The sequence below is a fragment of the Panthera uncia genome (assembly GCF_023721935.1).
Source record: "Panthera uncia isolate 11264 chromosome B3 unlocalized genomic scaffold, Puncia_PCG_1.0 HiC_scaffold_1, whole genome shotgun sequence".
In the NCBI taxonomy this organism is placed as follows: domain Eukaryota; kingdom Metazoa; phylum Chordata; class Mammalia; order Carnivora; family Felidae; genus Panthera; species Panthera uncia.
The window spans coordinates 125,699,247-125,727,068 of NW_026057582.1; the positions used below are offsets into that span (position 1 = coordinate 125,699,247).

The following is a 27,822-nucleotide window of genomic DNA, read 5'->3' on the forward strand; positions in this document are numbered from 1 at the left end:
GGAAGGAGAATAGATCGATTGATTGATCAAGGATTTCTAGTCTCAAGAACATTTTGAGAAACAAAACCTGGTAACTCTTGAACACAGGTAGAAAGGATAATCCACTCTCTACTGTAAGGTGAATGGAAAAAAAGCTTGCCAACCCTTCCAAGTCTCTTAATCACATATAGAAATGATCTTCACACGCTCTACCTTCTGCCCAGCCACCACACTGGGCAACCAGTACTTTTCTGTCTCCAAACAACAAGGAACCATATAGTCATGCTTCAAAGAGAACATCTTAGCCTGTGAAGCAATCTCTTTTCCTGACCAAGGATAACAGTCACTGACCAATGATCAATCCCATTTTTAGAGACACTTGTGTTTCATCCAGGTCTATTAGCTGATGACACGGGGAGGTACTTTCTGGGTAGGGGCAGTGAGACTTGGATGATTTGTACACAGACACAGAGCTAATTTCCAAAAATATGCATTTATAAAAAAAATCTCCCCTGTTTAGGAGAAGGCAAAATATTCACTGAATTCCTGGTAAAAATGTAGGAGAGCCTCATTAGGAGGAAGCAGGAGTCAGTGGAAACCACAAAAATAAAGACGTAGTAAAATGGCCAGGGTTATGTAAGGATACATTTTAAAATAAGATTCCTAAAAAGAGAGTGTTTACAAGTCTGGGAAATGAATTTACATTTCAATATTTAATTACATCAGGTTGCATTAGTGTTGGCCCAGTTAGGAATCCATGTTCATAAATCATCTGAATGAAAATGTTTTGATTTCTGAAGTAATGCATCATGTTTAAGCTTTCTGCAGTAAAGATAAAAAAAGGCCTGATTTTTCAATCCAGGAAACAGAAACCTAATTTCACTATTAATAATCTTTTAAATTGGCTTTGAAAGTTCCCAGAGATTATTCAATAGGTATATATTTCAGGGAAAGCTATGTGCAATGCCTCAGTAAGCCAAGTGATGCTGAAGGCTTTTTCGTAACTGTAAACAATTGTAATCTGTTCTGTTAAATATGGAAGAGAAGTGAGATGTACACTGAACTAGTGAGACAAGTCAGTTGTGAAAGGTTTTAGTGATCGTGAAGTGCGTGGACCAAGATATTTAATGTATACCTCACTTTTCTGGCTTGGTAACAAAAGAGGTAATCTTTCTTCTCTGTTCATCGGAGTGCATCCTCCAGCAGCCAGGGCTCTTTTGTGTACTGATCATTTTTGAAAGTTTTAAAATGTGCTCAAAATATAGATTTTATTCACTGAAGATGCAATATTTTGTCTGTGCAACGTTATATAAGCAAGGATTTTGGTATGGTCACAATTAGGCATTTTGAAGAACACTGATAGGATAAGCCACTTAAAATGGACTCCCTTTGCACTAGGTCATAAGAAGGCCTCTGCCCAACAGGGTACCCTAGATTTAAAAATTTACCATTAACCACATATCAGATTGCTGAGGTAAACTTCCCTGAACAGACTGCATTTTTCAAGTAAGTCACTTTTCTTTTTTGCATTATTATAATTGTATCAAGTATCTACCTAGTATAACTATTGCTTAAGAAAACACATATACTGCAGAATAACCGTAGAATTTTCTGCAAAGCTCTGGACTCAATTCAAATACATAGCATATGGGCAAATTTTCTCCAGTCTGCAACATTCCTTTATAGTATCAAAGGGTTAAGAATGACATCAGTGAATCCGGCACAAAAATTTTCATGATGAAAAGCACCATGGAGGCCAGATTGTAAATTCCATTGCTCATCAATTAAACTAGGTGCTGCACCGGGGATTAAGATTGAGACTGCCCTAGAAGGTTGTCTGCCTAGCCTACCGCTGCTATTGAAAGCACACCGTTCACAATGGCAACAGAGAGGAGGCTTGGATTGTAAGTGTCTTTGTCAAATTTCAAACAACTTAAGACAAAGGTATTACATATCCTTAACTCAACAAGAATCCTGAATATCAGGTTAGCACATTTCCCGGCTCCATTTGAAGACACAGGATTATAGAGGGTGACACCGAAAGATGCTGCAATGTATTTACCGTCGCTTACATGATAGAGGCAGCAGCCACTTAGGCCTGAATCACATTTGTGAAGTTTCATGCCACATTTTTTAGCTGCCAACTTATGTACATGTAGGGGTTACGCTAAAGCTTCAATTATTCCAGAGGATGAAAGAAGTGTTATATTTTGATACAGATCTTCAGTTCCTATTATACTAAAAGCCTTTGAAATGTGAAGGCTGAACAGGCCAACTTATGAAAGGGACAAGAGGAAGTAGGAACAGTGGAAATGCAGTTGGAACGCACGGGAATGTTCTGTCTTCACCATTCTACGTGGATAGTCTGCTTTCCGGGCAGCAGGTGGTGTGACTGTGAAAAGATCACACATTCGTCAGGAACCGTGTAGGATTTTTAGCACTGTTAGAGCCTAGCATTACAGATTTAGGGCAGCTAATAAGATTCCAAAAACCAAGTTTTTGACAAGTCTGAAATTTTTTGAAAATAATTTTCCTACCAAGGAAATCTTGGTTGTTCCCCTTTTAGTTCTGTGTTAGAGAAGACTCTGTATAATTAAAATTAAAAAAGAATCGCTTCGCAGCAACCAGATGAACATCTGGCAGCAAAGCAACATAAAAATGCTATCCTTTCAAAGGAAGAGCAAGTATGTGGCTCCTCCATTAAGAGCATTTCTTCTGTCAGAATATAATCTCACAGACTTGCCATGTATGGTCTTTTTTTTAAAAGTCCAAGGCTGAATTTGGACTTGCTTTTCCTGTATTTTCTCAGTGGTATCTGGACAATAGCCTGTTAAGTACAGAAGAAATCTAGGGTCAAAATGAAGATAATCTAATGCACCAGGTACTTAAACAAATGTGAACAGGTTGTGCTTAGAATCACTTTGCTAAAAACCGGGAGTAGGAATTTTCCACATGTAACGAAAGTATTTCAAAGTCAATATAAATTTAATCCTAAACCCATCTAACAAGTAACCGTGGAGGACCTATTTTGATGTGTTTTATCCCCCCCTTTCTCATTAGCCAGGAAATGTTTACGTCTAGAAAGAAGAGAACATCTTTTGAAGCCTCAATTATTCCTCAGACTCTTCTCATATTAAAAAAAAACAAAAAACCAAAAAACTTGTTAGGAAATAAAAAATTTCAAAAATCATTTTTCTCTAAATAGTCTTTCAAAATATGAGGGTATTTCATTTATGATGTACATTTTTAGGTTTAAAAACCCTCACAAAAGTCTCTTAATGTGTTGCAAGACTTATAAACAGGGTTGTAACTTTCCAGAGGGTGTATGCTGGGACCCTGGCAGGGCCTTCACTGGAGTCTAAACTTCGCTGCCAACTCAGGCACTTCCCCCTCCACCCCCAGCCTCCCCAGTCTCCCCCACCCCCCACCCCCTCCGCCGCCCGATATTCAATATTCTGGAGGCCATTGGAGTTTGCTGGACTCCGGTAAAGACCTGGGAGAATAATCTGTGGGGAAATAATCCTCTGGGTAAAGAAAGAGAGGAGATTAAAAGTATCCTTGAAGGTATATGTGTTCAAAAGTTAATTTGGCTGTATTATCAAATCAGAGAGTTCTTCAGGGAACTGAAACTTGCTTTGAGGATTTGGGGAGGCACATCACACTACATAGTTTGCTTATGAGACATACTCACATAAAAAGAAAAACACAGAAGACAAGGGGTCCTTAATTTGGGGGAGGATCTATTCCAACTTGGGGTGGGGGAAGGGTGAAGGCATTTCAGCTCTGAGCTCAATCGGGACATTTCCAGAGAGTTCTTGCAGTCCCTCGCATTTGACAGGACAGGATGTAAGGGCCTGTTCCGCCAGGCTGGACCGTCCCGTCCCTCTGCCATACAAACAGTGTGCGATACACAGGCAACTGCAGTGTCAAGCTGGCAAAACTCCTGAGGCTCTCGAGTGTTTATCAACTCAGTAGGTCAAATGTCTGCAGACACTGGGCGGAGCAGCAGTAAGCCACAAAACTAACTGTTGTCCTCCTGGAAGGGGAAAAAAGGGAGAGAACACAGTGAGTTCCAGATGAAAGTCTCAGGATTCTTTCCATGAGAGGCAGTCTTTTTCTTGGTTAAAGTAAAGGATTAGGCACGGCCCCCCAAAAGTACACAACAGAAATGTAAATTTCCTTTTAAAACTGAGCACTGGAATCAGGTGAGGTATGCGCGTGCTCATTCTTTTACCAGATTTCGAATGACATAATATCCCCCAACTTAGCAGCTGAGGGAAAAGAAGCTTTTTCCATGTTACGGTCTGAATTCCGCTTCTGAGGGCCAACAAAACAGTAACAGAATTTGAAATGCGTTATTAAAAATCACGTAACAGAAAACATCGCCAAATTTAGCTAGAACGCTTAATATTGAAGAACTTGTAAGAATGTGATTTTAAGGACTTTATCCCACAAATATTCACACAGATTGTTTGTAGAGGTAATTTCAGAATCTGAGTAAGAGAGTTTGGGGGTCTTCTTCCCACAAAGCAGAGGAATCCCATCTCAAACTCCCATCGGCACCTTTCCACACGGACTCACGAGCCCTCTGACCCACTCTGGACCTCTCCAGCTATGAGAGGCCTGCTTTTCCCACCAGAAGTGCTATCCTCCTGTGAGGAGAGAATAATTTACTGTTGTTTCCACAGGATCCCCTGTGTTGACTGTCTTCTGGGTCTCTACCCTTTAATCCAGGCTTTGCCTTTCTCTGTAGCCCACGAAGGTCATATCTCCAGACCTTGTCACCAAAGCTGCCTGATGGCTAGTTTTTGACTAGATTAGGCCAGTGGAGGCACAGCAGGAGGATTTAGGGCAGTTGAATATTTCTTTCTTTACTTCTTTTTAAAAGCCCAGTTAATTGAGGTATATTAACAAACATATAATAAAATTTACCTGTTTTAAGTATACAGTTGAATGAGATTTGAAAACTAAACAATTAGTTAACTAACACCAAAATCAAGATATATTTATCTCCGGAAATTCCTTGTCTTCATTTGCAGCTGAGAGCCACCCCCCTCCTCAACCTGCTCCCCACCAAGTCTCTGGCAACCACGGGTCATTTTGTTTCTCTGTGGGTTTTTGATTCATTTTCCCCTGGGCTCTGACAGTCTTCCAAAAGAAGCTTTGCTACCATTTCATCTTCATTGATTAATGCCTCCAAGGCAAAGCTAGACCCACCTCTGTAGATTCTTTTGTCTTATATTTCTGGATCAATCCTGGATTCCCTTACCAACTGGCTGCCAGCTAGGTTTGGCTGATGGGAGGATAGAGCTCCCCTTCTTGTATGGCTCCGGTAACACTTCAACACTCTGCCGGGTAGCACCAACTCTGCCTCAGCTTTCACTTCCTGCTTGCAAGGAGCCTCAAAATCAGCCAGAGGGGAGAGCTCAGGGCCTTCCTGGGTCTTTCCTGAGCATGTTCACAACCCTATGCATGCATGTGGCCATACAGACTTCCAGGAATTTGTTAGTGCTTTTTAAATAAAGCCCCCACAGAAACCTTATTCCCTCGACTTCCCTTTTTCACTTTGTGGTTAGTCTATCATTGGCCCCATACTGCCTCAGGCAGCTGTGACGGTTAAGCAGTTGCCTGTAATTGGTTTGACAGCTTTTGATAAACACTCTCAGAGAAGAGGCTTTTTGCATTGGTGGGCTCTGAGATCAAATAAAGATAGCCTGGCAAGTGGGGTCTATCAGTGAACCACCAAGTAGGACAGTGACAATGCTCTGGCATTGGACCTTTGAAGAAGCTCCTTGTACCCCTTTCCAGTTGCTGCTAGAATGCTGGTTTTACCTATGATTGCAGATTCTTGATTTTCAAGGTTATAAATTACAAGATAGGGTTATGATGGGTTATTATATTGCAAAGGTCTATGTTCTTACTGAGCATCAGTTGCTTTTCTTAAGTAAATAATCATCAGATGTAAGCCTTTTGTTAATTTCCAGAGTTCTGAAAATTTTGATTGTGACCATTTTTGCCAGTTACCTTTTTGCTTTTGTGGAAAGGTTGGGTATTTGTACCCCACTCCATCTACCTCTCTGACTAGAGCTTCTATTGGGCAGCCCCTCTGTTGGCTTCGGTTCTCAGCAGCCTCTAGATCCCCTAGTCCTTCAGGCCGAAGGATAAGATGGCAAAGCTTCCTACTGTTCTAAGTTTCCAGGTGCTTTATCATCCTTCTGGGTGCTCTGAACCCTGCTTCAGCTCCTGCAAATAGGCCTTCTCCATTCACTTCTCTCCAAAATCCCAGCTAATGTGTGTGTTCTAGCCAGTTCCCCAACCGATTTAGTAAGTGTTACAAGGAGGGGTGTAAGGATATAGTCCATCCAGGTGGAATTCTGGAATTGAGTTGGTAAGTGCATGTAGGGCGTTCTTGCTAGGGAAAAATGGGGTACTGCTAAAGTGCAGTATGGTTTGACATCATGAGTACTCAAAGTATCACTTAAACAGACTGCCAAGGGAGGGTAAGGCACTGGGAAGTCAATGGCTGAGGCCCTTGATTGCTATGGCATCACAGTGAATTCAGAGATTGTGGAGCAAGATGGCTTCTTCCGACTGCTAAAGAGATTATCACTCACGGGCCCTCATCTCCATTCCTACCCCCAATTAAGCTTCATGCCTTGAAGTCTCCACTGAAGGCATAGGGGGAGAATCTACATTTCTGCAGTGGTCCTAAAGGAGTTCTTATTCCATGAAACTATAGGAGGGGCACGTCTGAAGCCTGAATGTACAGGTTGCAAAGTCACATGCCAGGTACAAGTACATTTATGTGGAGTCTCTTAAGGTAAAGGTACTGGCTGGGAAGGGGTAGGACCCTGACACTTGAAATGGAAACCTCTGTAGAGACACAAAGCTAAGAACCTTGAATCTCTGATATCTCCAAACATTTCTTCACATCAGAAACAGCCTTTTTTACCTTCTAAGACAATGAGCATTTCCTTTCATAAAAAATATGGCACTCACTTCATCTGGGGTAGTTACCTAAAAAGGAAGTACCTATTCTCTTCAGGACCCACTACCAACAATGGTCACTGTCTTTAGGGCCATAAGGGTGTCAAATCCCAGCACGATCCGGAAAATTAATTGCAAGGCCTGCTACTGGGAAAGAGAACATACATGAAGAAGTTGCAGGATCTTGCCAAAGTTTATGAGCAGGAACCTGGACAGCAAGCATGTAAATGGATTCTAAGTAAATCAGCCAGCAGGACTAAATCTAAGCTTGGGTCAGGCCAATGAGGGTGTTCACATATGCCTCAGGATTTAACGTGTTAGCCTGAGCCCCTGTAATGGGTGACAAAAGTTCTGAGTCACTACTTGATTTCGGCTCAGGTCATGGTGTCGCGGTTCATGGGTTCGAGCTCTGCATTGGCTCCACACTGACAGGGTGGAGCCTGCTTCTGATTCTCTCTCTCCATCTCTCTCTGCCCCTCCCCAGCTCATGCTCACACTCTCTCTCAAAAATAAATAAACCTTAAAAAAAAAAAAAAGAAGTTCTGAGTCAGTAATGCCTATAGTCAAGGAGACAGGGTGGAAACCCACTGCACAGTCTGGAGGGAAGAGATCGTAGGTTTAGAGAAACGGGAACTCTAAAGTGGATCCCATGTGGTGCCCCTTGCTCAGCCACCTCCTGAAAACCTGTGGGAGCGCCAGAAGGCATTCCTTAAACCAAGACATTACAGTTTGTATTGATGAGGAGAATACAAACTGGAAGTAGCAAGCACACGTGATACTTAATATGACACATGTACTAGAGGTGAGACAGAAATTCTCCAGGAGGTCAGGTGTCTACTGCATTGGTAAAGTTTCAGAAGACTTACATCTGGAACTACACTATGAAGTAATAGATACTCCCTGTGGGTCCCTTTGGATTTTAGTGACAAAATATATTTGGTTGGGGACTTTTGGTTCTGCCAAGATAGAACAGTCCAGTCCTTCTAGATCCATCCTCTTACAATTAAAGCACAACAAACTGTCCATAACACAACAAACAAGCATAGGAAGACTCTAAAAGATAGACTGAAGGTAGACAGTCTATGGACCTTGGGACTTGAGGGGCAACATGGCAGCAGTGGGTTTCCTAGGTTTTCTTACTGCTTCCCATATAGCTAAATAGGATGCTCGTAGAAACCCAGAACCACCAACAGGCATCGGTGTTAAAAAAAAAAATTGCCAAGAAAAGCTTGTTCCCCCTAGCCAAAGAACTGGGGCAGAGAAATCTACAGAGGAAGAAAGTAAGTGGTTGCTTCACGCTGGGTATGGGGGAGTACAGAGGTGACAGCCGAAAGGTACAAGGTTTCTTGTAGGATAAGAAAAATGTTCTAAAACTGACTGTGGTGCTAGCTGCACATATCCATGAATATAGTAAAATCCACACTGAATTGTACACTTTAAACAGGCGAATTGTATGATATGTGAATCATCTCATTAGTCTTAAAAATAACAGCATTGAAAGGAGAAATAGACAAATCCACAATTAGAGGGGATACTTCACCATCTTGCTTTCAGCAAATGACAGAGCTACTAGGCAGACAATCAGCAAAAGTACAGAAAAACCAAATAACTCAATTGACCAAAGAATCTAATTGAGGTATGTAGAACATTCCACCCAAAAACAGAATACTCTCCCCTTCCACCACCAAATGTCCGTGGATAGACAGTATCCTTCACTATAAAACACACCTCAACAAATTTGAAAATAACTGTAATGTACAGAGGACACATGTAGTTTCATCTCTGGTAAGTAGCCTAGAAGTCATCACTCCTAGGCATACAAGAACAAGCTGAATAAACTGAAAACCAACAACTTTTCTTCCGGCCACCAGGGGACTGAGGGTGTAGGGTAAAGAGCAACCTCAGAGTCTGGAGAGATGGATGAATCTGGAGAGTCACACCTGGGATTTGCTCGCCTGGACAGAAGACATTAGAACTTCTGGAGGCTGAGCGCAGGCTAGCCTGAGAATCATATAATGCTGGGGCCGCAGTCTTAGGATTGTCACACATATTCTTGGGTTTTACCTACAGAAATCCTATAGGCTGTCATAGTAAAAATTAAAAAAAAATCCCCTTGTAACTCAGTCAAGAGCAGGAAAGAAGTAGTTTTCATGTGTCACACCCAGAACATCGTCCAGAAGAAAGGACTGCTTTCCAGAGGAAAAGAGTTTACCAGAACCTTATCCTAGCTTGGGAAGGGCACTGTTGCCATTCCAGCCCCCTCTAGCCTTCCCATACCACCTCAGTGGAAAAAACAAGCTATGAGACATAAGAAAAACTTGTTAAAGTCATAGCCTAGAAACACAGGCCCACTATAATACTTAGATATAATCATAAAACTTCAGAACACGTTCCTCTCTCACACCATACCACCAGAGTAACTGGTTTCCAGCATAAGAATAGGGGCCCTGGGTGGTTTAGTTGGTTGAGCATCTGACTCTTGACTTCAGCTCAGGTCATGATCCCAGGGTCATGGGATTGAGCCCTGTGTCAGAGCTGAGCTCCATGCTCAGTGTGGAGCCTGCTTGAGATTCTTGCTCTCTCCCTCTGCCCCTCTCCCTGAATCATACTCGCTCTCTCAAATAAATTTAAAAAAAAATTAAAAAGAACAGTGGATTACAGATAAAACAGCTGCAAGATGCTGACTCTCTTTAAGAGTACACAGGGAAGTCCAATGTCAACTTAGGAGACTAAAACAAGGAAACTATGAATTTGAATTTGAAGCCTCTGACGCCTACAACCATAGCAAATATTAGACACAGCCCAACTCCCAGCCAGATTAACACAAAATCTCACGCTAAATGCCTACTTACCTCAGTTCTTTTTTACCAAATACAATATGTCTGACAAAAAATTAGAAGACATAAGGCAAGAAAAAGCACATGTTGAAGAGACAAACAGAACGTCAGAACCAGAGCCAGATATGACAAAGATGTTGGAATTTTCAGACAGAGAATTTTAAAAAATAGAAAAGAAAATCTAAGATCTGTGGGACAATTTCTAAAGGTGCAACATATGCATAATTAGAATACCAGAAGGAGAAGGAGAGAAAGGTAAAGAAATATTTGAAGTGATAATGGTTAAGAAGTTTACAAAATTAGTAACAGATCCAGTAGTGTAAGAGCACCAAGCAGGATAAATATCAAAAACAGAACAAAACAACCCCCAAAAGACACACAGGCATATCATACTCAAACTAGAAAAAAAGAATAAGAAAATTTTCAAAAGAGCCAGAGTGGGAAAACACTCTTACCTACAGAAGAACAAGCATATGAACTACAGTGGACATATTAGAAAGCATGCAAGCAAGAAAAGAGCGGAGGAAAATATTTAGTGTGCTCAAAGAAAAAAAAAAAATCACTGACTTAGAATTCTATACCCAGTAAAATTATCCTTCAAAAGTAAAGGAGAATAAAGATTTTTTCAGACAAACTGATAACTGAGGAAAATTCATTGCCAGGAGGAAAACAACAGAACTCAGATCTAAATAAAAACAGGAAGGCTGCTGGAGAAGGCATGAATAAAGGTAAAGTAAAATAGTTTTCTAATTTTCAATTGAACTAAAGTATAACTTGCTTAAAGTAATGAGGGTAGCAATGTAGTGTGTGACTACAACAGATGGATGTTGACACGAAGGGCAGCAATTCTGTAAGGGATGACAGGGAGGAATGTGGGATATTCAGTCACAAGACACCTTTATTACACATTGAGTAATATAGAGTCATTTGAAGATGGACTTAAATTAGTGAAAAAAATACATATTGTAAACTCTAAGGAAACCATTACACATTTTGAAAAAGGACTATAATGGGTATGCTAATAGAGGAGATAAAATAGAATCATGTAAAATGCTCAGTTAAAACCAGAGCAGGAAGAAAAAGAGGGAGGAAAAGAAATAAGAATGTAAAAAATAGAAAATAATTATAGACACAGTAGATATTAATCTAACTAAATCAATAGTCACTTTAAATTTAAATCACCTAAATATACCAATTAAAAGAGACTCTATAAGCAGATGAAAAAACTAGGCCCAAATATATATTGTGTACAAAAAACCCACTTTAAACATACAGAAGCAGACAGGTTAAGGGTAAAGGGATGGGAAAAGATAGAACATGTTAATACCTATATCAATTTCAGATGACGTGGACTTCAATTCAGGACAAAGAAAAGTGTCAGACATAAGGAGGGGCATGACATCATGATACAGGTGTTAATTCTCCAAAAAGACATAACAATGTAAAATGTGTATGAACCTAATAACAGACCATCAAAACATGTAAGGCACAAAATGATAGAAGTGTAAGAAACAGACAAATCCACTATTAGAGCTCTTTAAGTAGTTGATAGATCCAGAAAACAGAACATCAGAGAGAATACAGTTGTTAGTTATCATTAATCAACTGGACCTAATTGACACTTACTGATACTCCATCCAACAACAGAAAAATACACATTCATACACACTCATCTCAAGCTCATGTGTAATATTATTCAAGACAAACCACATTCTAGGACATAAAACTGCACCATAAAAAAATTTAAAGGAAGAGAAATCAAACAAACTTTGGTCTCAGACCACAACTGGAAATTAAACTAGAAATCAGTAACAGAAAGACAGATGGAAAATCCCCAAATATTTGAAATTTTAAAAATTAAATTCTAAATAATACATGGGTGGAAGAACAGGTCTCTAAAGAAATTAAAATATTTTGTAGTGGGGGAGCATGGGTGGCTCAGTAGGTTAAACGTGTGACTTGATTTTGGCTCAGGTTATGGCTTGTGGGTTTGAGACCCATGTCAGAATTCTCTCTCCCTCTCTCTGCCCCTCCTCTGGTTGCTCACGTGCGCTCTCTCTCAAAATAAATAAACCTAAAAAAATGTTTTGAACTGAGTGAAAATGAAATACAACTTATCAAAAAATTGTGGGAAGCAGCAGAAGCAGTATTAAAGGGAAGTTCACAGCACACTAAACACATGTATTAGAAAAGAAGAAAGCTCTAAAATCAATAACCTGAGCTTCCATCAGGAAGTCATAGAATGAAGAACAATTTATTGAGGAAGATATAAAGAAATGGAAAAACATTCTGTGCTCATGGATTGGAAGAATAAATATTGTTAAAATGTCAATACTACCCAAAGCTATCTACACATTCAATGCAACCCCAATCAAAATTGCACCAGCATTCTTCTCAAAGCTAGAACAAGCAATCCTAAAATTTGTATGGAACCACAAAAGACCCTGAATAGCCAAAGTAATATTGAAGAAGAAGAAGACCAAAGCGGGAGGCATCACAATCCCAGACTTTAGCCTCTACTACAAAGCTGCAGTCATCAAGACAGCATGGTATTGGCACAAAAACAGACACATAGACCAATGGAATAGAATAGAGGCTCCAGAATTGGACCCACAAAAGTATGACCAACTAATTAATCTTTGACAAAGCAGGAAAGAGTATCCAATGGAAAAAAGACAGTCTTTTTAACAAATGGTTCAGGGAGAACTGGACAGCAACATGTAGAAGAATGAAACTAGACCTCTTTCTTACACCATTCATAAAAATAAACTCAAAATGGAAAAAGGACCTGAATGCGAGACAGGAAACCATCAAAACCCTAGAGGAGAAAGAAGGAAAAAACCTCTCTGACCTCAGCCGCAGCAATTTCTTACTTGACACATCTCCAAAGGCAAGGGAATTAAAAGCAAAAATGAACTATTGGGACCTCATGAAGATAAAAAGCTTCTGCACTGCAAAGGAAACAATCAACAAAACTAAAAGGCAACCGACGGAATGGGAAAAGATATTTGCAAATGATATATCGGACAAAGGGCTAGTATCCAAATTCTATAAAGAACTCGCCAAACTCCACACCCAAAAAACAAATAATCCAGTGAAGAAATGGGCAGAAAACATGAATAGACACTTGTCTAAAGAAGACATCCAGATGGCCAACAGGCACATGAAAAGATGCTCAACGTCACTCCTCATCAGGGAAATACAAATCAAAACCACATTGAGATATCACCTCACGCCAGTCAGAGTGGCTAAAATGAACAAATCAGGAGACTATAGATGCTGGTGAGGATGTGGAGAAACGGGAACCCTCTTGCACTGTTGGTGGGAATGCAAACTGGTGCAGCCGCTCTGGAAAACAGTGTGGAGGTTCCTCAAAAAATTAAAAATAGATCTACCCTATGACCCAGTAATAGCACTGCTAGGAATTTCCCCAAGGGATACAGGAGTGCTGATGCGTAGGGGCACTTGTACCCCAATGTTTACAGCAGCACTTTCAACAATAGCCAAATTATGGAAAGAGCCTAAATGTCCATCAACTGATGAATGAAGAAATTGTGGTTTATGTACACAATTGAATATTACGTGGCAATGAGAAACAATGAAATGTGGCCTTTTGTAGCAACGTAGATGGAACTGGAGAGTGTTATGCTAAGTGAAATAAGTCATACAGAGAAAGACAGATACCATATGTTTTCACTCATATGTGGATCCTGAGAAACTTAACAGAAAACCATGGGGGAGGGGAAGGGGAAAAAAAAAAGGTTAGAGAGGGAGGGAGCCAAACCATAAGAGACTCTTAAAAACTGAGAATAAACTGAGGGTTGATGGGGGGTGGGAGGGAGAGGAGGGTGGGTGATGGGTATTGAGGAGGGCACCTGTTGGGATGAGCACTGGGTGTTGTATAGAAACCAATTTGACAATAAATTTCATATTAAAAAAATAAAATAAAAATCCTAAAAAAAGAACAATTTATGAAGAACAATCTAAAGTAAGTAAAAATCACAGAGCATGTTCTCTATCCAAATGGAATCAAATTAGAAATCCATAACGGAAAGACAACAGGAAGATTTCCAAATGTGGATATAAAAGAACACAGTTCTTTGACCTTCCTTGACCTACGGGTCAAATGACTACTTTCCCATGGATTAAAGAGGCAATCTCAAATAGAAACTTACATGAACTGAATGAAAATGAAAAGACAACATATCAAAAATTTTGAGGCATGGGAAAGCAGTGCTGAGAGAGAAATGTATGGTACGTAATGCTTATGTTAAAAAGGAAAGTTCTCAAATCAATGATCTGAGATCCCATCCCCCAAAGGCAAAGTAAACCCAAAGCAAGCAGAATGAAGGAATAATAAATCAGTGAAATCAACAATTTCACTAGGATTAAGAAGGTCAATAAAATTGACACATCTATAGCAAGACTAACAAAGATAAACAGACAGAAGGCTCTCTTAATATAAGAAATGAAACAGGTGTTATCAGTACAAATCCTGAAACCATTAAAAAGATGAGAATATTATGAACCATTTCATAGTCATAAATTTGTAAGCTGAGAGTAGATGGATTCCTTGAAAACTACAAACTACCAACACTCAACCAAGATGAAATAGCCAACCTGAAAAGTACTATAATTATTAAAAATTGACTTCGTAATTAAAAAAAGAAAAGAAATCTCCAGGTCCAGACAATTTCACTGGAGAATTCTATCAAACATTTAAAGAAGAGCTAAGAGGAATTTTTACAGTCTCTTGCAGAAAAAACAGAAAAGGAAGAACACTTCCCAACTCATTTTATAAGGCCAGTAATTACTCTGACTCTAAAGCCAGAGAGTTTAAAACCAGAAAACGATAGACCATCTCTCTCATGAATACAGATAGAAAAATCTTCAACAAAGTATTAAACTAATACAGAAAAGTATAAAAAGAGCTATACACCATTGTCAGGTGGGGGTTATTCTGGGTATGTGAGGTTGGTTTAATATTTGAAAATCAATTTCATTGATCATGTCAGCAGGTGAATGAAAAAAAAAATTGTATGATATCAATGGACTCAGAAAAAAGCATTTGAAAAATCTCCACTAATGATAAAAAGCCTCAGCAAACAGGAATAGAGGGGATCTTTCTCAATCTGATAATTAGAATCTACAAAAACCTACTGCTAACTTCATACTCTATAAGGGATGTGTACTTTCAACACCTTAATCAACACAGTACTTGAAGTTTTAACCACTGCAGTAAGGCAAGAAAAAGAAATAAAAGGCATAGAGAATGGAAGGTGGAGAAATAAAACTATTTCTACTTTTAGATGACATGATTGTCTACATAGAAAACACCAAAGCATCTACAAAATGTACTCCTAGACCTTTAAGCAAGTTCAGCAATGCTGCAGGCACATAAGACTGAAATACAAAAATGAATCACATTTCCACATACTAACAATGAACACATGGAAAGTGGAATTTAAAAGTATAATATCATTTATAGTCACATAAAGAAAGTGGGACACTTGGGTATAAATTTAACAAAACATTTAAGGACTTCTATGCTGCAAGTTATTAAATATTGATGAAAGAAATAAAAGACTACTTAAAAAAATGGAAAGACACAATATTCACACACCGGAAGACTCAACATCGCAAAGATGTTAATTCTCTCCAAGGTTGATCTATAGATTGAATGCAATTCTTTTCGAAATCCAGCACAAGGGTTGTTTTTTTTTGTTTTTTTTTTTTGTTTTTTTTTTTGAGACAAAGATAAGCTTCTTCTAAAATTTATATGGAAATGCAGAGGCCCTAGAAGAATTAACAGAAATCTGAAAAAGAATAAGTAGAAGTATCACTTCTACTTATAAAGAAGTATCACTTTATCTGATATTAAGGGCTAATATATAACTACAGAATCAACACAGTTTGGCATTGACTGAGAGACAGACACAGATCAATGGAAAAGAGAACATCCTTATGACCCTGGGGTAGGTAAAGATTTCTTAGGACATAAAAAGCACTAACTATAAAATTAAAATGGATAAATTTGACTCCATCAAAATCAAAACCTTCTACTTTGCAAATTACACTCATATGAAAATGAAAGGCAAGCATCACTTTGGAGATTTTCTTAATTCAGGAAACTATATAAATTTTAAGTCATTGGATACTTTGTATTACCTTAACTAAAAAAAATTAAAGTTGGTTAGAATCCTACTTCAGATAATTTGCTTCACACACACCAGCATGTATACATGTGTATAAATCACAATTGAAATGAAACTCAGACACAAAATGATCTTAAGTATGATAAGTGGATTTTTGAGGATCAGCTAACTAAACTTAACTCTCCTGGCTTTAAAAAAAAATAATTATGCTACATGAAAATCATTCATAGAAACAGTACATTTCATGCCGCTGGATTTTTAAAAATAAAGGCTCTAAGCAAAAAAATCCAACTCCATAAAAATGTGTTTTGTTGTTGTTTTGTTGTTGTTTTTTACTTACTGAAGCATAATGCCCACTGATCATTATTAACTCCTTATGATGCTCAAGGGTGGGGTGGGTAACCTGGAGGTGCCATAGTTGTGCTACAAAAAATCCAACTGTGTGGACTTATGACTTGTGGGAGATTCTAACAACATATTGTATCTGCTTGTTGCATTAATGATCTAAATTGTTACAAATACACCAAATCTACTGCCTTACGAATGGATTTGTGCTGGTTTGATCCTTTAAAATTCCTAAGCTGTGGCACCAGGGATGTGACAGTTTTAAGGGACAAATTCTGAGCTAAGCAATAAACTCTATAGTTAGGAAAAGGAGGTTAGTACATTCTACAAAGAACATCAGACATGACATTTGTTGCTTTAGAATCTCTTATTTATAGGCAAGACAGGAGAAAGAGCATTTCAGCTTAGTTTTAAAATACAGAAATACACTATTCTTAAAAAAAAAATCACAATGTGGTTGGCACATTCTGGAGTCCCCAAAAAAACATAAGAAATATGGTATCTTCTTTGCAAACGTGTTTCCTGACTAGAAACAAAAAGCAAAAAGCATATCCTTGACTCATACAGAAATTCAAGCCAGAAGAAAAACAATATTTATTAGACGGAGTTGATCAGATGACATCCCAAACCCATACACAAATTAAGGGAGAATTATCTCATAACATATTGTATCTGCTTGTTCCACTTATGTTAACGGTGACGGTTTCTCATGGGAAGATCCTACGTGCAGACCTAGAGGCTTAAATATGACATACTGGTTTCTCTATTTGATCAGTCCATCCCCTAGGACGTCAGGGGTGAAATGTATGTATGGGAAAAGAAGTTATCAGGTGGTGTGGTCAGGGCTGAATCCCCGGTACCTAATACAGAGTTTGGCACATCGCAGAGGTCAACGCACAATAACTGAGTGATACGAGTAGGAAAAAACAGTGAAGAACAATTTACTTAATTTGTTGAAGAGTATTTTACCTGCGCAAAGAGGGTGCCGGTCAATGAATAGGCTTTGGCTAAAAGAAAAAAAAAAAAAATCCCAAATACAAGTAAGCAAATAATGTCAGTATTACTGATGTTAACTGGTTTCATAGAAGAAAGTAATAGCCATAAAAAGCAAGGATAAGGTAATGAGAAACATTTCGTAAGTGATTTAACCATATAAGAATTAGGAGAGATTATTTAGAGATAAACTACAGTGAGTGAAATTACAGTGAGTGGAGAAGAGAGTATTAAGTTGTCCTGAAAGATGAGAGAAGCCATAAGACAATGAGTTCCGCACGCCTCTCACAGGCCTCTATCCCGAGGCACATCCGTCACCAGGACATCTGGCCTCTCATGTAATCGCTCTGGCCTAAAAGACCAAGGAGAATTCCTGAAGAAAACCAAACTCTACATCAGAGCTTGAAAGCAGCTGACTGAAGCCAGGGTGTCATTACCTCCCACAGTGCTCTGCTTGTGGGGAATGCTCACTGCATATCTGCTAACTGGACACATTAATTAATGAGTGGATGAGTTACTCTGAGCTATTTGGAACTAACTCCAATAGCATTTTTAACAAGAAGAGAAAAAAAATTCCTAAAACTCACCTGGAGCCAACAAAACATCCCACAGAGCCAAGCAAATCTTGAGAAAGAACAAAGCTCGAGGCGTCCCATTATCTTGACTGCAAAATGTTTTACAAAGCTACAGTAATCAGAACAGTATGGTATTGGCATAAAGACAGGTACACAGACAAATGGAACAGAACACAGGGCCTAGAAACAGACCCACACAAAACTGTTAACTGATCTTCCACAAGGAAGCCAAGAATATACAATGGGAAAAAGAGTCTCTTCAAAAAATGGTGCTGGGATATTGGATATCCACATGCAAAAGGAATGAAACTGAGAGTAGAAAGCTTATCTTACACCATATATAAAAAGATCAACTCAAAATAGATTAAAGACTTATATGTAAGACCTGAGACTATAAAACTAGAAGAAAACATTGGGAGAAAGCTTCTTAATTAACATTGGTCTTGACAATGAATTCTTTTTTTTTTTTTTTTTTTTAAAGTTCATTCATTTATTTTTGAGAGACACAGAGACAGCATGAATGGGGAAGGGGCAGAGTGGGAGGGAGAGAGAAAATCCCAAGCAGGCTCTGTGCTGTCGGCACAATGCCCAATGTGAGGCTCAAACTCACAAAATCATGAGATCATGACCTGAGCTGAAACCAAGAGTTGGCTAAACTGACTGAGCCACCCAGGCACCCCTACAATGAATTCTTGAACATGACACGAGTAGCACAGCAACAAAAGCAAAAACAGGTGAGTGGGACTACTTCAAACTAAAAAGCTTCCGCAAAGCAGAAGGAAACAAAAGGAAAAAGCAACTTATAAAATGGGGAAAAAATATTTGAGAATCCCACTACTTGATGATGGGTTAATATCCAAAATATATAAGGAATTCCTATAACTCAATAGCAATAAACAAATAATCTGATTTAGAAATGGGCAAAGGACTTACACAGACATCTCTCCAAAGACATACAAGTGGCCAACAGGCCCATGAAAAGGTTCTCAACATTATTAATCATCAAGGAAATACACATCAAACCACAGTGAGGCATCACCTCATACCTATTAGGATCGCTATTGTAAAAACAACAAATGAAACAACCAAACAAAAAATAATGTGTTGGCAAAGATACAGAGAAATGGGAATCCTTGTATACTTTTGGTGGGAAGGTAAAATGCTGCAGCTGTTATGGAAAATAGTACGGCAGCTCCTCAAAAAAATTAAAATATAACTGTCATATGATCCAGAAATCCCACTCTGAGTATGTAACCAAAAGAAATCAGAGTCTCAAGGAAATACCTGCACTCCATGTTCATGACGGCATTATTCACAATATCCTAGATCTGAAAACAACCTTAATGTCTGCTGATGGGTGAGCAGATAAAGACAACCTGGTAGAAATATGGGATGAATTTTTTTCAAGTAATTTATTTTTAATATTTTATTTATTTATTTTGAGAGAGAACATTCGCAAGCGGGGAAGGGCAGAGAGAGAGAGGGAGAGAGAGAATCACAAGCAGGTTCTGCGCTGTCAGCGCAGAGCCCGACGTGGGGCTCGATCCCATGAACCATGAGATCAAGAGTCAGATGCTCAACTGACTGTGCCACCCAGGCGTCCCATAAGGATGGAATATCACTTAGACTAAAAAAAAGAAGGATGTCCTGGCATATGCAATGACACAAACAAACCTGGAAGGCATTATGCTAAGTGAAATAAGCCAGCCCCAGGAGGACAGGATTTCACTTACACGAGGTATCTAAAAAAGTAAACTCATAGAAGCAGAGAGTAGAATGGTGGTTGCCAGAAGCTGGAGAAGGGGAGGAAGAAACGGGAATTGTTGTCAGCTTCAGTTATGCAAACTGAACAAATTCTAGAGTGCTGCTGCTGAATGTGCTGCCTGTAGTTAATATTATTGTACTATGCACTTGAAAATTTGTTAAGAAGGTAGATCTCATGTTTAAATGTTCTTAATACAATTTTTTAAAAAAGGATATAAAGAGCACCAATAATCTGATTCAATGGATCCTTGGTTGAGAAGTCAATTTAGAGAGGGGTGCCCGGGTGACTCAGTCAGTTAAGCATCTGACTCTTGATTTTGGCTCAGGTCATGATGTCACAGTTTGTGGGATCGAACCCTGCCTCAGGCTCTGTGCTGACAACGCAGAACCTTCTTGGGATCCTCTCTTTCTTCCTTTCTCTCTGTCTCTCCCCTGCTTGTGTGAACATGTTCTCTCTGTCCCTCTCTCACAAAAATAAATAAATAAACTTTAAAAAAAAGTCAATTTAGAGAGATTCTACTTTAACCTATTACCAATGGTCATTTCTGGTTGAAGTTCTTCTGTTTGAGATAGTCTCCTTTTGCAGAATTGTAAAAAAATTTTTTAACGTTTATTTATTTTTGAAAGAGAGAGAGACAGAACATGAACGGGGGAGGGTCAGAGAGAGAGGGGGGGACACAGAATTCGAAACAGGCTCCAGGCTCGAGCTGTCAGCACAGAGCCCGACGCAGGGCTCACGGACCACGAGATCATGACCTGAGCCGAAGTTGGACGCTTAACCGACTGAGCCACCCAAGTGCCCCCAGAATTGTGTTTTCTAATTTTGCTTCTATGATCATGTGTGAATTGAATAGACATACTTTGTCCCCCATCAAAATAAAAATAAATAACTGGTCTAACAATTTTTTTTTAATTTCTTTTATGTTTTTATTTTTGAGAGAGGACACACACACAGTGAGAGTGGGGAGGGGCAGTGAAAGAGGGAGACACAGAATTCAGAGAAGGCTCCAGGCTCCAGGCTCCAAGCTGTCAGCACAGAGCCCAATGCGGGGCTCAAACTCACAGACTGTAAGATCATGACCTGAGTTGAAGTCGGATGCCCAACCAACTGAGCCACCCAGGCGCTCCTGGTCTACTAATGTTTTAATAATTAAACATATTTTTATATGGTTTATAACTGGAGAGGAGTCCTGCCCCGGGAAGAATTATACCCAAGTTTTATCCTTACCTGATTTAGATATTTAAAAGGAGATTTTGAACTGGGGCATCTGAACAATCAAGTAAGTGTCCAACTTCGGCTCAGGTCATGATCTCATGGTTTGTAGAATCGAGCCACTGACAGCTTAGAGCCTGCTTGGAATTCTCTATCTCCCTCTCTCTGCCCTTCCCCCACTTCTCTCTCTCTCTCTCTCTCAAAAATAAATAAAACATTTAAAAAAAAAGATGAGATTTTTTTTAACTTACAAGTTGATGTTGGAATGGGTTAGGATTTGGGGGGTGTTGGGATAGGGTGAATTTATTTTGCATGTGAGAAGAACATGAATTTTTGGAACGGACTGTTATGGGTTGAAGTATGTCCTCCCAAATTCATGTGATGAAGCCCTGACCTCTAATGTGATGGGTATTTGCAGTTAGGCCCTTCTGGAGATAGTAGGTTTAGATGAGGTCATGAGGATGGGGCACTCATAATGGGATTAGCACCCTTATAAAAAGAAGAGACACCAGTGAGCCTGTGTGCATGTGCTCACAAGCTCTCTGCCACGTGAGGCAGCAAAAAAGTGGCCATCTGCAAACCAAGAAAAAAACTCTCCCCTACAACCTGACCATGTGCACCCTGATTTCAGACTTCCAGCCTAAGAACTGTGAGGAAATAAATTTCTGTTGTTCAAGGCAGTGAGTTATGGTATTTTGTTATGGGAGCCTGAGCAGAGTAATGCAGTGACATTATTTGGAAACAGGATCACTTCAGGTATAATTAGTTAAGGGAGGATTAAAGCCCACCAGAGTGGGCCCTAATGCAATATCACTGGGGTCCTTACAAAAAGGGGAAGTTTAGACACAGAGCGAGACAGACATAGAGAGAAGATGATGTAAAGACACAGGGAGAAGACAGCCATCTATCTCCAAGCCAAGGAGAGACGCCTGGAACAGACCCTTCCCTCACAGCCGTCACAAGGAACGACTCCGCCAACATGCCGATTTCAGACTTCCAGCCTCCAGAGCTGTGAGACAATGGATATCCTATTATTTAAGTCACCCGGTTTTGTGGCATTTTAAATGTTGTGGCATTCCTAGCAAATTAATATATAGCCCTGAAAAACTTTGGGTGACATGATTTCCTATTGGAAAATACAGAACTTGTATAAATCACGCATGCATGGGGAAAAGCCAGACACGTTGTTGTAATAATAAATAACCCTCTATGCTGATGTTCTCCATTTTAATAAGTGAACAGTAAGTTTTAGGAAAGAAAATGTGCTATAAGGATTCAAAATCATGAATATGCTAGCCATTCTTCTGTTTTATTGATATTTGAAGGTTTGGGAATCTATTGTTTATTAAAAATACTATAATTTCTTTTTGCTTCACTCTGTATTAAATTTAGGTTGAAACTAACACTTGTATGGGACTTGGTATTTTAGAAGAATATCCAATATGTTCTTTTAAAATGATGCCAGATGTCCACAATGATTTAGGTATTGGCTGATACAATGTATTATTTACAACAAGCAAAACCAACTGAACTGAATATATTATAAAACTTAAAAATAATATTATCAAGACCTTGTAGAGTTAGTTTATGATATTAAAAATATTGATTTTATTTTCAGCAGTAAGCTACTGAGATTCAAGTAGTTGGTTTTCAGTTACAAAAGAAAGTACTTTAAAGACTATGATAGAAACTGAAGTCAATGCTTTTAATACAATCTCCATAGCAACATGGGAAGGAGCAAAGTCTGGTGGACCGAATGAAAGCCACAAACTCTCAATTTCAACCCTAGCATTAACTCACCACAGAAAGCCATGTTTATGTCTTGGCATTTCATCTTTGCTATAAACACAGGCACTTCTGGCTTTGCTCAACAAACGGGCACTGCTTAAGTCCTATGTACTGGATATATTCATTTTATGAAACTAATACTATTATATTTTATGTCCCGAAACAATATAAGATTATTCACACTGACATTCTAGGTTGTAGCAGACAAATAAGTAACAGTCAATAAAACATTCAAATGCTGAATAAATTCCCCAAATCTCCTATAAAGATAACACACACAAAAAATGTCTCCTTTTGAAGGATGTAATTTACTTTCACAAATTAATTGCCATGATAAAAAGAAAGTTTATCTTTTTGAAAAAGGTATTCAGAATTTTATCAGCTACTGACAGGGTATCCTGACCATACAGAATTGTTTTCATTTTCATATTTTCAATAAGAAAATGTCTTCTATAAAAAAAAAACAACAAAACACTGTACTATGCATAAGGATTTTATGATAGTTTAATGAATTCGTTAAGATTATCCTATGATGATATCTTACTAACATGAAAAGCATTTGCTAGAAACACACACATACGAGAAATTTTTACAAGTCTCTGCGCTAAAAAAAAATAGATTAAAATAGTTACCATTTACTTAGTATTTATTACATGCCTGGGCTCTTTCCATGAATGATCTCATTTATCCTCACAATGACCTTATTAAATAGATATTAATATTATGCTCATCTTATTAATGAAAAGTTGAAGCTTAGAGATTTTACGTCCTCTGCTCAAGGTCTCTGGGCGGAGGAGCTGGAGTCAGGGCCTGGGCACCTGCCCCTATGCAACTATGGCTCTCCTCTACTGTGTCTATTTCATTTGTTAATTTTATTCGTGTAGGAAGTAATACACGCAGACTCTGACTCAGTCCTTTTAACTCCAATCTAAACGGAATCCCACTAAATTTGGTGATGTGATCACTTCGGATTTTAAGTAGCAAACTTAGAAAGGTTTGGAGGAAGGCTTCTTGTGGGCAGGCACAACGAAGCAAAAAACGTTAAAAATACAGAAAGTGGAAACAGCAACCAGAAGTATAACAAAACAGGGTTATTCGGGGTAAGAGAAAGAGAAGTGCAGTTGTGCGAGGGAGTGGGTACACCGCTGGTAAGGTAACTACCACTTGTTGAAGAGCCTTTACCTTCATCATCTGCTCATCCTCATGATAGCCCCACCCAGCACGATGTTCTCTCCCCAGTCTGAGGCTCAGAGAGTTTCAGCACCCCGCCCAGGCTCGCTCTCTTTCTACAGAAATGCTTACAAAGTAAATGCTTCTTGGCACTCAATAGGGGGTAACAAGTTCTCTGAAAAACTTACTAACCCAAAATACCACTGGATGGATAAATGAGGCGTTCTAGTACTTTCTCTTTTTTTTTTAACTTTGAAAAAAGTGAATTTAGAAAATCCTAAATTTAGAATATCTATATGCTAAGGTTGTGTTAATGGGGGATTTTTCATTTGATGTCCTAATTTTAATTGTCTGGTTTTCTTTTTTTAAACCACCAGTTTAGGGGTTTTTGCTTGGTGAACATTCTTAGCAAATTCAAGGCACTGCGCCAATAAATAGAGAGTGGCAAGAGAATGGCATTTGGAAGTGTTAGAAATTCAAAACAGAAACACATACACACACACACGCACACACACAATGTTCAGCCATGTACTTTCAGTTAGCAACGCCAATTAAATAGAAGGGCTGGGCTGGTCCCATTATATAACAAATATTTTGTTCTGACATTCCTTATTGCCTAAAGACTATTGTGAATAGCGGAATAGCAGGAAAACGCTCCTGGCAAAGAATGAGCTACTCTAAAGAACATATGCAACAAAACTCTTCTGTACACGGCCAAAAAAGTAATAGAGGGAAGTCCAGTTTTCTTGTGATGCTGAGAATGTGCTTTTGTTTCCTTCAGCTGTATCTCAGGAAGCACTCTGGGCACCTTGAGAGCTGCTGACTTAACAATACTTCCCTGCATGGCCTCCACCCCTCTCCCAGGTGTAAGCCCTGGTGTCCACTTAGGCATGATTACCCCTGGTGCAGGCCTGCCATCGGCGTCTCTCTCAAGGGGAAGAGCTTGGGGTAGACAATTGTAAACATGGGCTCACTACACCGGTGACAGTGTCCCAGGGGGCAGTGCAGCAGCTCCAGGAGACTTCTGGGTAACGAGATCGGAGACAGAAAGTTCAAATCTGGAACACAAGAGAAAATCAGGCATGAATACAAAAAAATCAGATTTCCTTACACGGGGCTTGAAATACGTTTCTTTGTTACTCAGTCCACTTGGTTAGTTAAAAAGTATTGCGTGTTGAAAATAACTGTTATCTGATAGGCACTGCATTATTTGGAAATGAAAGATTTTTTTAACTTTTTTTGATACTAAGAGGAAGCCTAAATTTGCTCTTTTAAGAGCAAACAAAAGCTGGCCTGAGGCACATACAAGGAAAGAATAACACCAAATATTCTTTAAGAACAAAGATTAAAAAAAAGGCATTAATTTACCCAGAGAGGGTTTACAAAACGTTCTGTGAGAGACCAAGAAGAAAAAAGGGCTGGCACCAAAGACTAACACTGACTTCCATTAAGTTCTTCCCAAAATCGACTGGGCATTTAGCACTACTCAAGCTAAATTGTATTTACTGAAAGGAATGAAAGCGGGAAGCAAATCAAAGAAAGAAAAATAATGAAACCAAGCTTTTCCCTGTTTCATTAATAAAGCTGTCATTAATAAAGAGGGGGCCTCCTTCTCGGCTGAGCCTGAGTGATACAAAAGCAACGTTGAAAGCAAAACATCCCAGTGGCTCAGACAATCGTGAGCACAAGTGCACACTGATTCCCACCGATGGCAAACATCCAGAAGAAAGAGAAGTGGTCACAATGAGGCAAAACCTAAAAATTACAGACTCGTCTTTGGGAAGGAAATACAAATGATCTTATCATCCTTTAGATCTATCTGGACTTACCAATAACCATTTATAAAAATGGAACTTACCCATAGGTGAATAATTATCAGTTTTCTGTCTAGTATTAAAAACCAACTCAACTTTGTATTAGACATTTCTAGAAGGCTGACTGATGTTAGATGCTTTCGTATGGATTTTTTTTTGAAGCAAAGACAAAACATTTAGCAGTTTAAAAAACTTGAAATGTAGCTTATTTAACATGGCCTACTGCTTTTTCAAAGCGTCTCCGAGACCCACATCACAACACCTCTGAAATCTATGTACCGCCAAATCCTTTCCAAACCAAGAGTTAACATGCTGTGGTGGTAGTGCCAAAGATTCCTGATATTTCCTCCCCTTCAGGTGTATAATTTCTCAGATGTAAGCAGACTGCATGGCAAAAACCCACTCTGCTGGAAGGTACCCAACTTTGCTTTGAGGATAAGACCTTTCATTTTTTTTTTCCCCCCACAAAAGAAAAGTGTCTCTGCCAGGCTTTTCACTTCCACCAGATACATGTTCCCAAATACCAATTTCCTTCATTTAAACCACATGGTTTACATTAAATTTTCTTTAATCTTTATGTATTTTTGAGAGAGAGAGAGACAGAGTGTGAGCTGGGGGAGGGGCAGAGAAAGAGGGAGACACAGAATCTGAAGCAGGCCCCAGGCTCCGAGCTGTCAGCACAGAGCCCGACGCGGGGCTCGAACTCACAAACTGTGAGATCATGACCTGAGCCGAAGTCGGCCGCTTAACCAACTGAGCCACCCAGGTGCCCCTAAACCTCATAGTTTAACTTTTAACCTCTGTCCTTTATGACTGAAGACCATATTTTAGCAAATGCTCCTGTGTCAGTAGGGGGTACTGAAGGGATCACCATTGATAAAATTACAACTTTTTTTTAATTAAAAAAAAGTCCCATTGCACAACAATGTGAATGTATTTCATGTCACTGTACTGGGCATTTAAAACTGGTTAAAACAGTAAATTTGGATCCACCCATAAAAAAAAAATGGACACCAAAGTAGGCAGCATAAAACATAATTTCCAAGTTCACTGAGTAAGAGGCAGAAAAAGAGAAAAGCCCCGTGTACCTTTAAGGAAAGTATGGTATGTGTGATGTAGACTCCTCATGGCCAGCTCTTGCAGAGGCAGGACGCGATCATTCTCTGTCCCTATGGCCTTCACCTCAGCAGGGAGGAAGACGGTTAGTTGCCCCGATGAAAAGGAAAGCAGCTTCACCTCAGAAACTTGAATAGGAGCACCACAGCTGCAGAAAGACACATTCACAGTAGTATTAGCAAAAAAGGAAAAGAATATATATGCCAATAAAAATGTGTTAATCAAAATATACATTTAAAATCTTAAGACGCTGCTGAATTGCCAGAATTCTTTTCAAAGTGAACAGATGCTATCCTGGGTTCCTTAATAAAGCCTGGCACAGAAATGTAAACTCATCAGTTGGAACTCAGCTATAGCACTGCTGAGGGCCAGTTACTTCCAGCAAGGACAAACTTTGAAGGAACTTCCCTTCCCAAGACCGCCACAATTTTCTCTGGAAGCTCCATTTATCCTCATTTGATTACCCTTTCCAAGTGCATGTTCATTGAAATTTTCAAAATTAAAAGGAAAAAAGAGTACTCTGTTGAGTTATCGTATTTTGGTTTCACAGCATTTTTGTGTGGGAGAAGAAACCCTACAAAGCAGATTGATTTCTGATGGATCCTTCCATAAACTTGTGGGGGAAAATATTCACAGCAAAGCCTCGTGAATACACGAAGTTATGCCTTATCCCCTGTAGCCACCAGAAGGCAGAGGTGGCTTTGTTCCTGTGGTTGCCAGGTTGCCAAATCTAAGGAGTCTGACCTTATCTGACCTCCAGGTTACCTAAGTCTCAAGACTTTTCATTGTCAAGACTAATGACAAACAGGTACCAACAAATCTTGGCTCTCCAGATACAACAGGAGATAGTATCTCTGTCCTCAACTAGAAACAGGCAATGGGAAGGCACAGGCATGGGCTGCAGAAGCCCGTGGCTCATATGTTTGAAGTTCCTGCACTTGCTCATTCCTCCCACCAGAAAACGTCTCCAGAGCATCAGTTCTACACCAAAGATACTCAAAACAACAAAAACCAAACCAACCAAACCAAACCAAGATGACTCCTTCCCTTGGAAAATGTAATATAATTACAGTATAATTGTTCTAA

At 39.2% G+C, this 27,822-nt stretch overlaps 1 protein-coding gene across 6 annotated transcripts in view; it reads right to left on the minus strand.

The window, feature by feature from the left end:
- Nucleotides 1–3,702: 3,702 nt before the first annotated feature.
- LRRC28 (leucine rich repeat containing 28) overlaps nt 3,703–27,822 on the minus strand; it is a 179,139-nt gene continuing 155,019 nt past the window's right edge. For all 6 annotated transcript variants that reach the window (XM_049614028.1, XM_049614031.1, XM_049614032.1 and 3 more), the window contains 3 exons: nt 26,709–26,884; nt 24,705–24,864; nt 3,703–4,015 (listed from right to left, as the gene is read on the minus strand). In XM_049614028.1, coding sequence (XP_049469985.1) covers nt 3,943–4,015; nt 24,705–24,864; nt 26,709–26,884 — 409 coding nt within the window. In that variant the 3' untranslated portion in view covers nt 3,703–3,942. The remainder of the gene's footprint in view (nt 4,016–24,704; nt 24,865–26,708; nt 26,885–27,822) is intronic.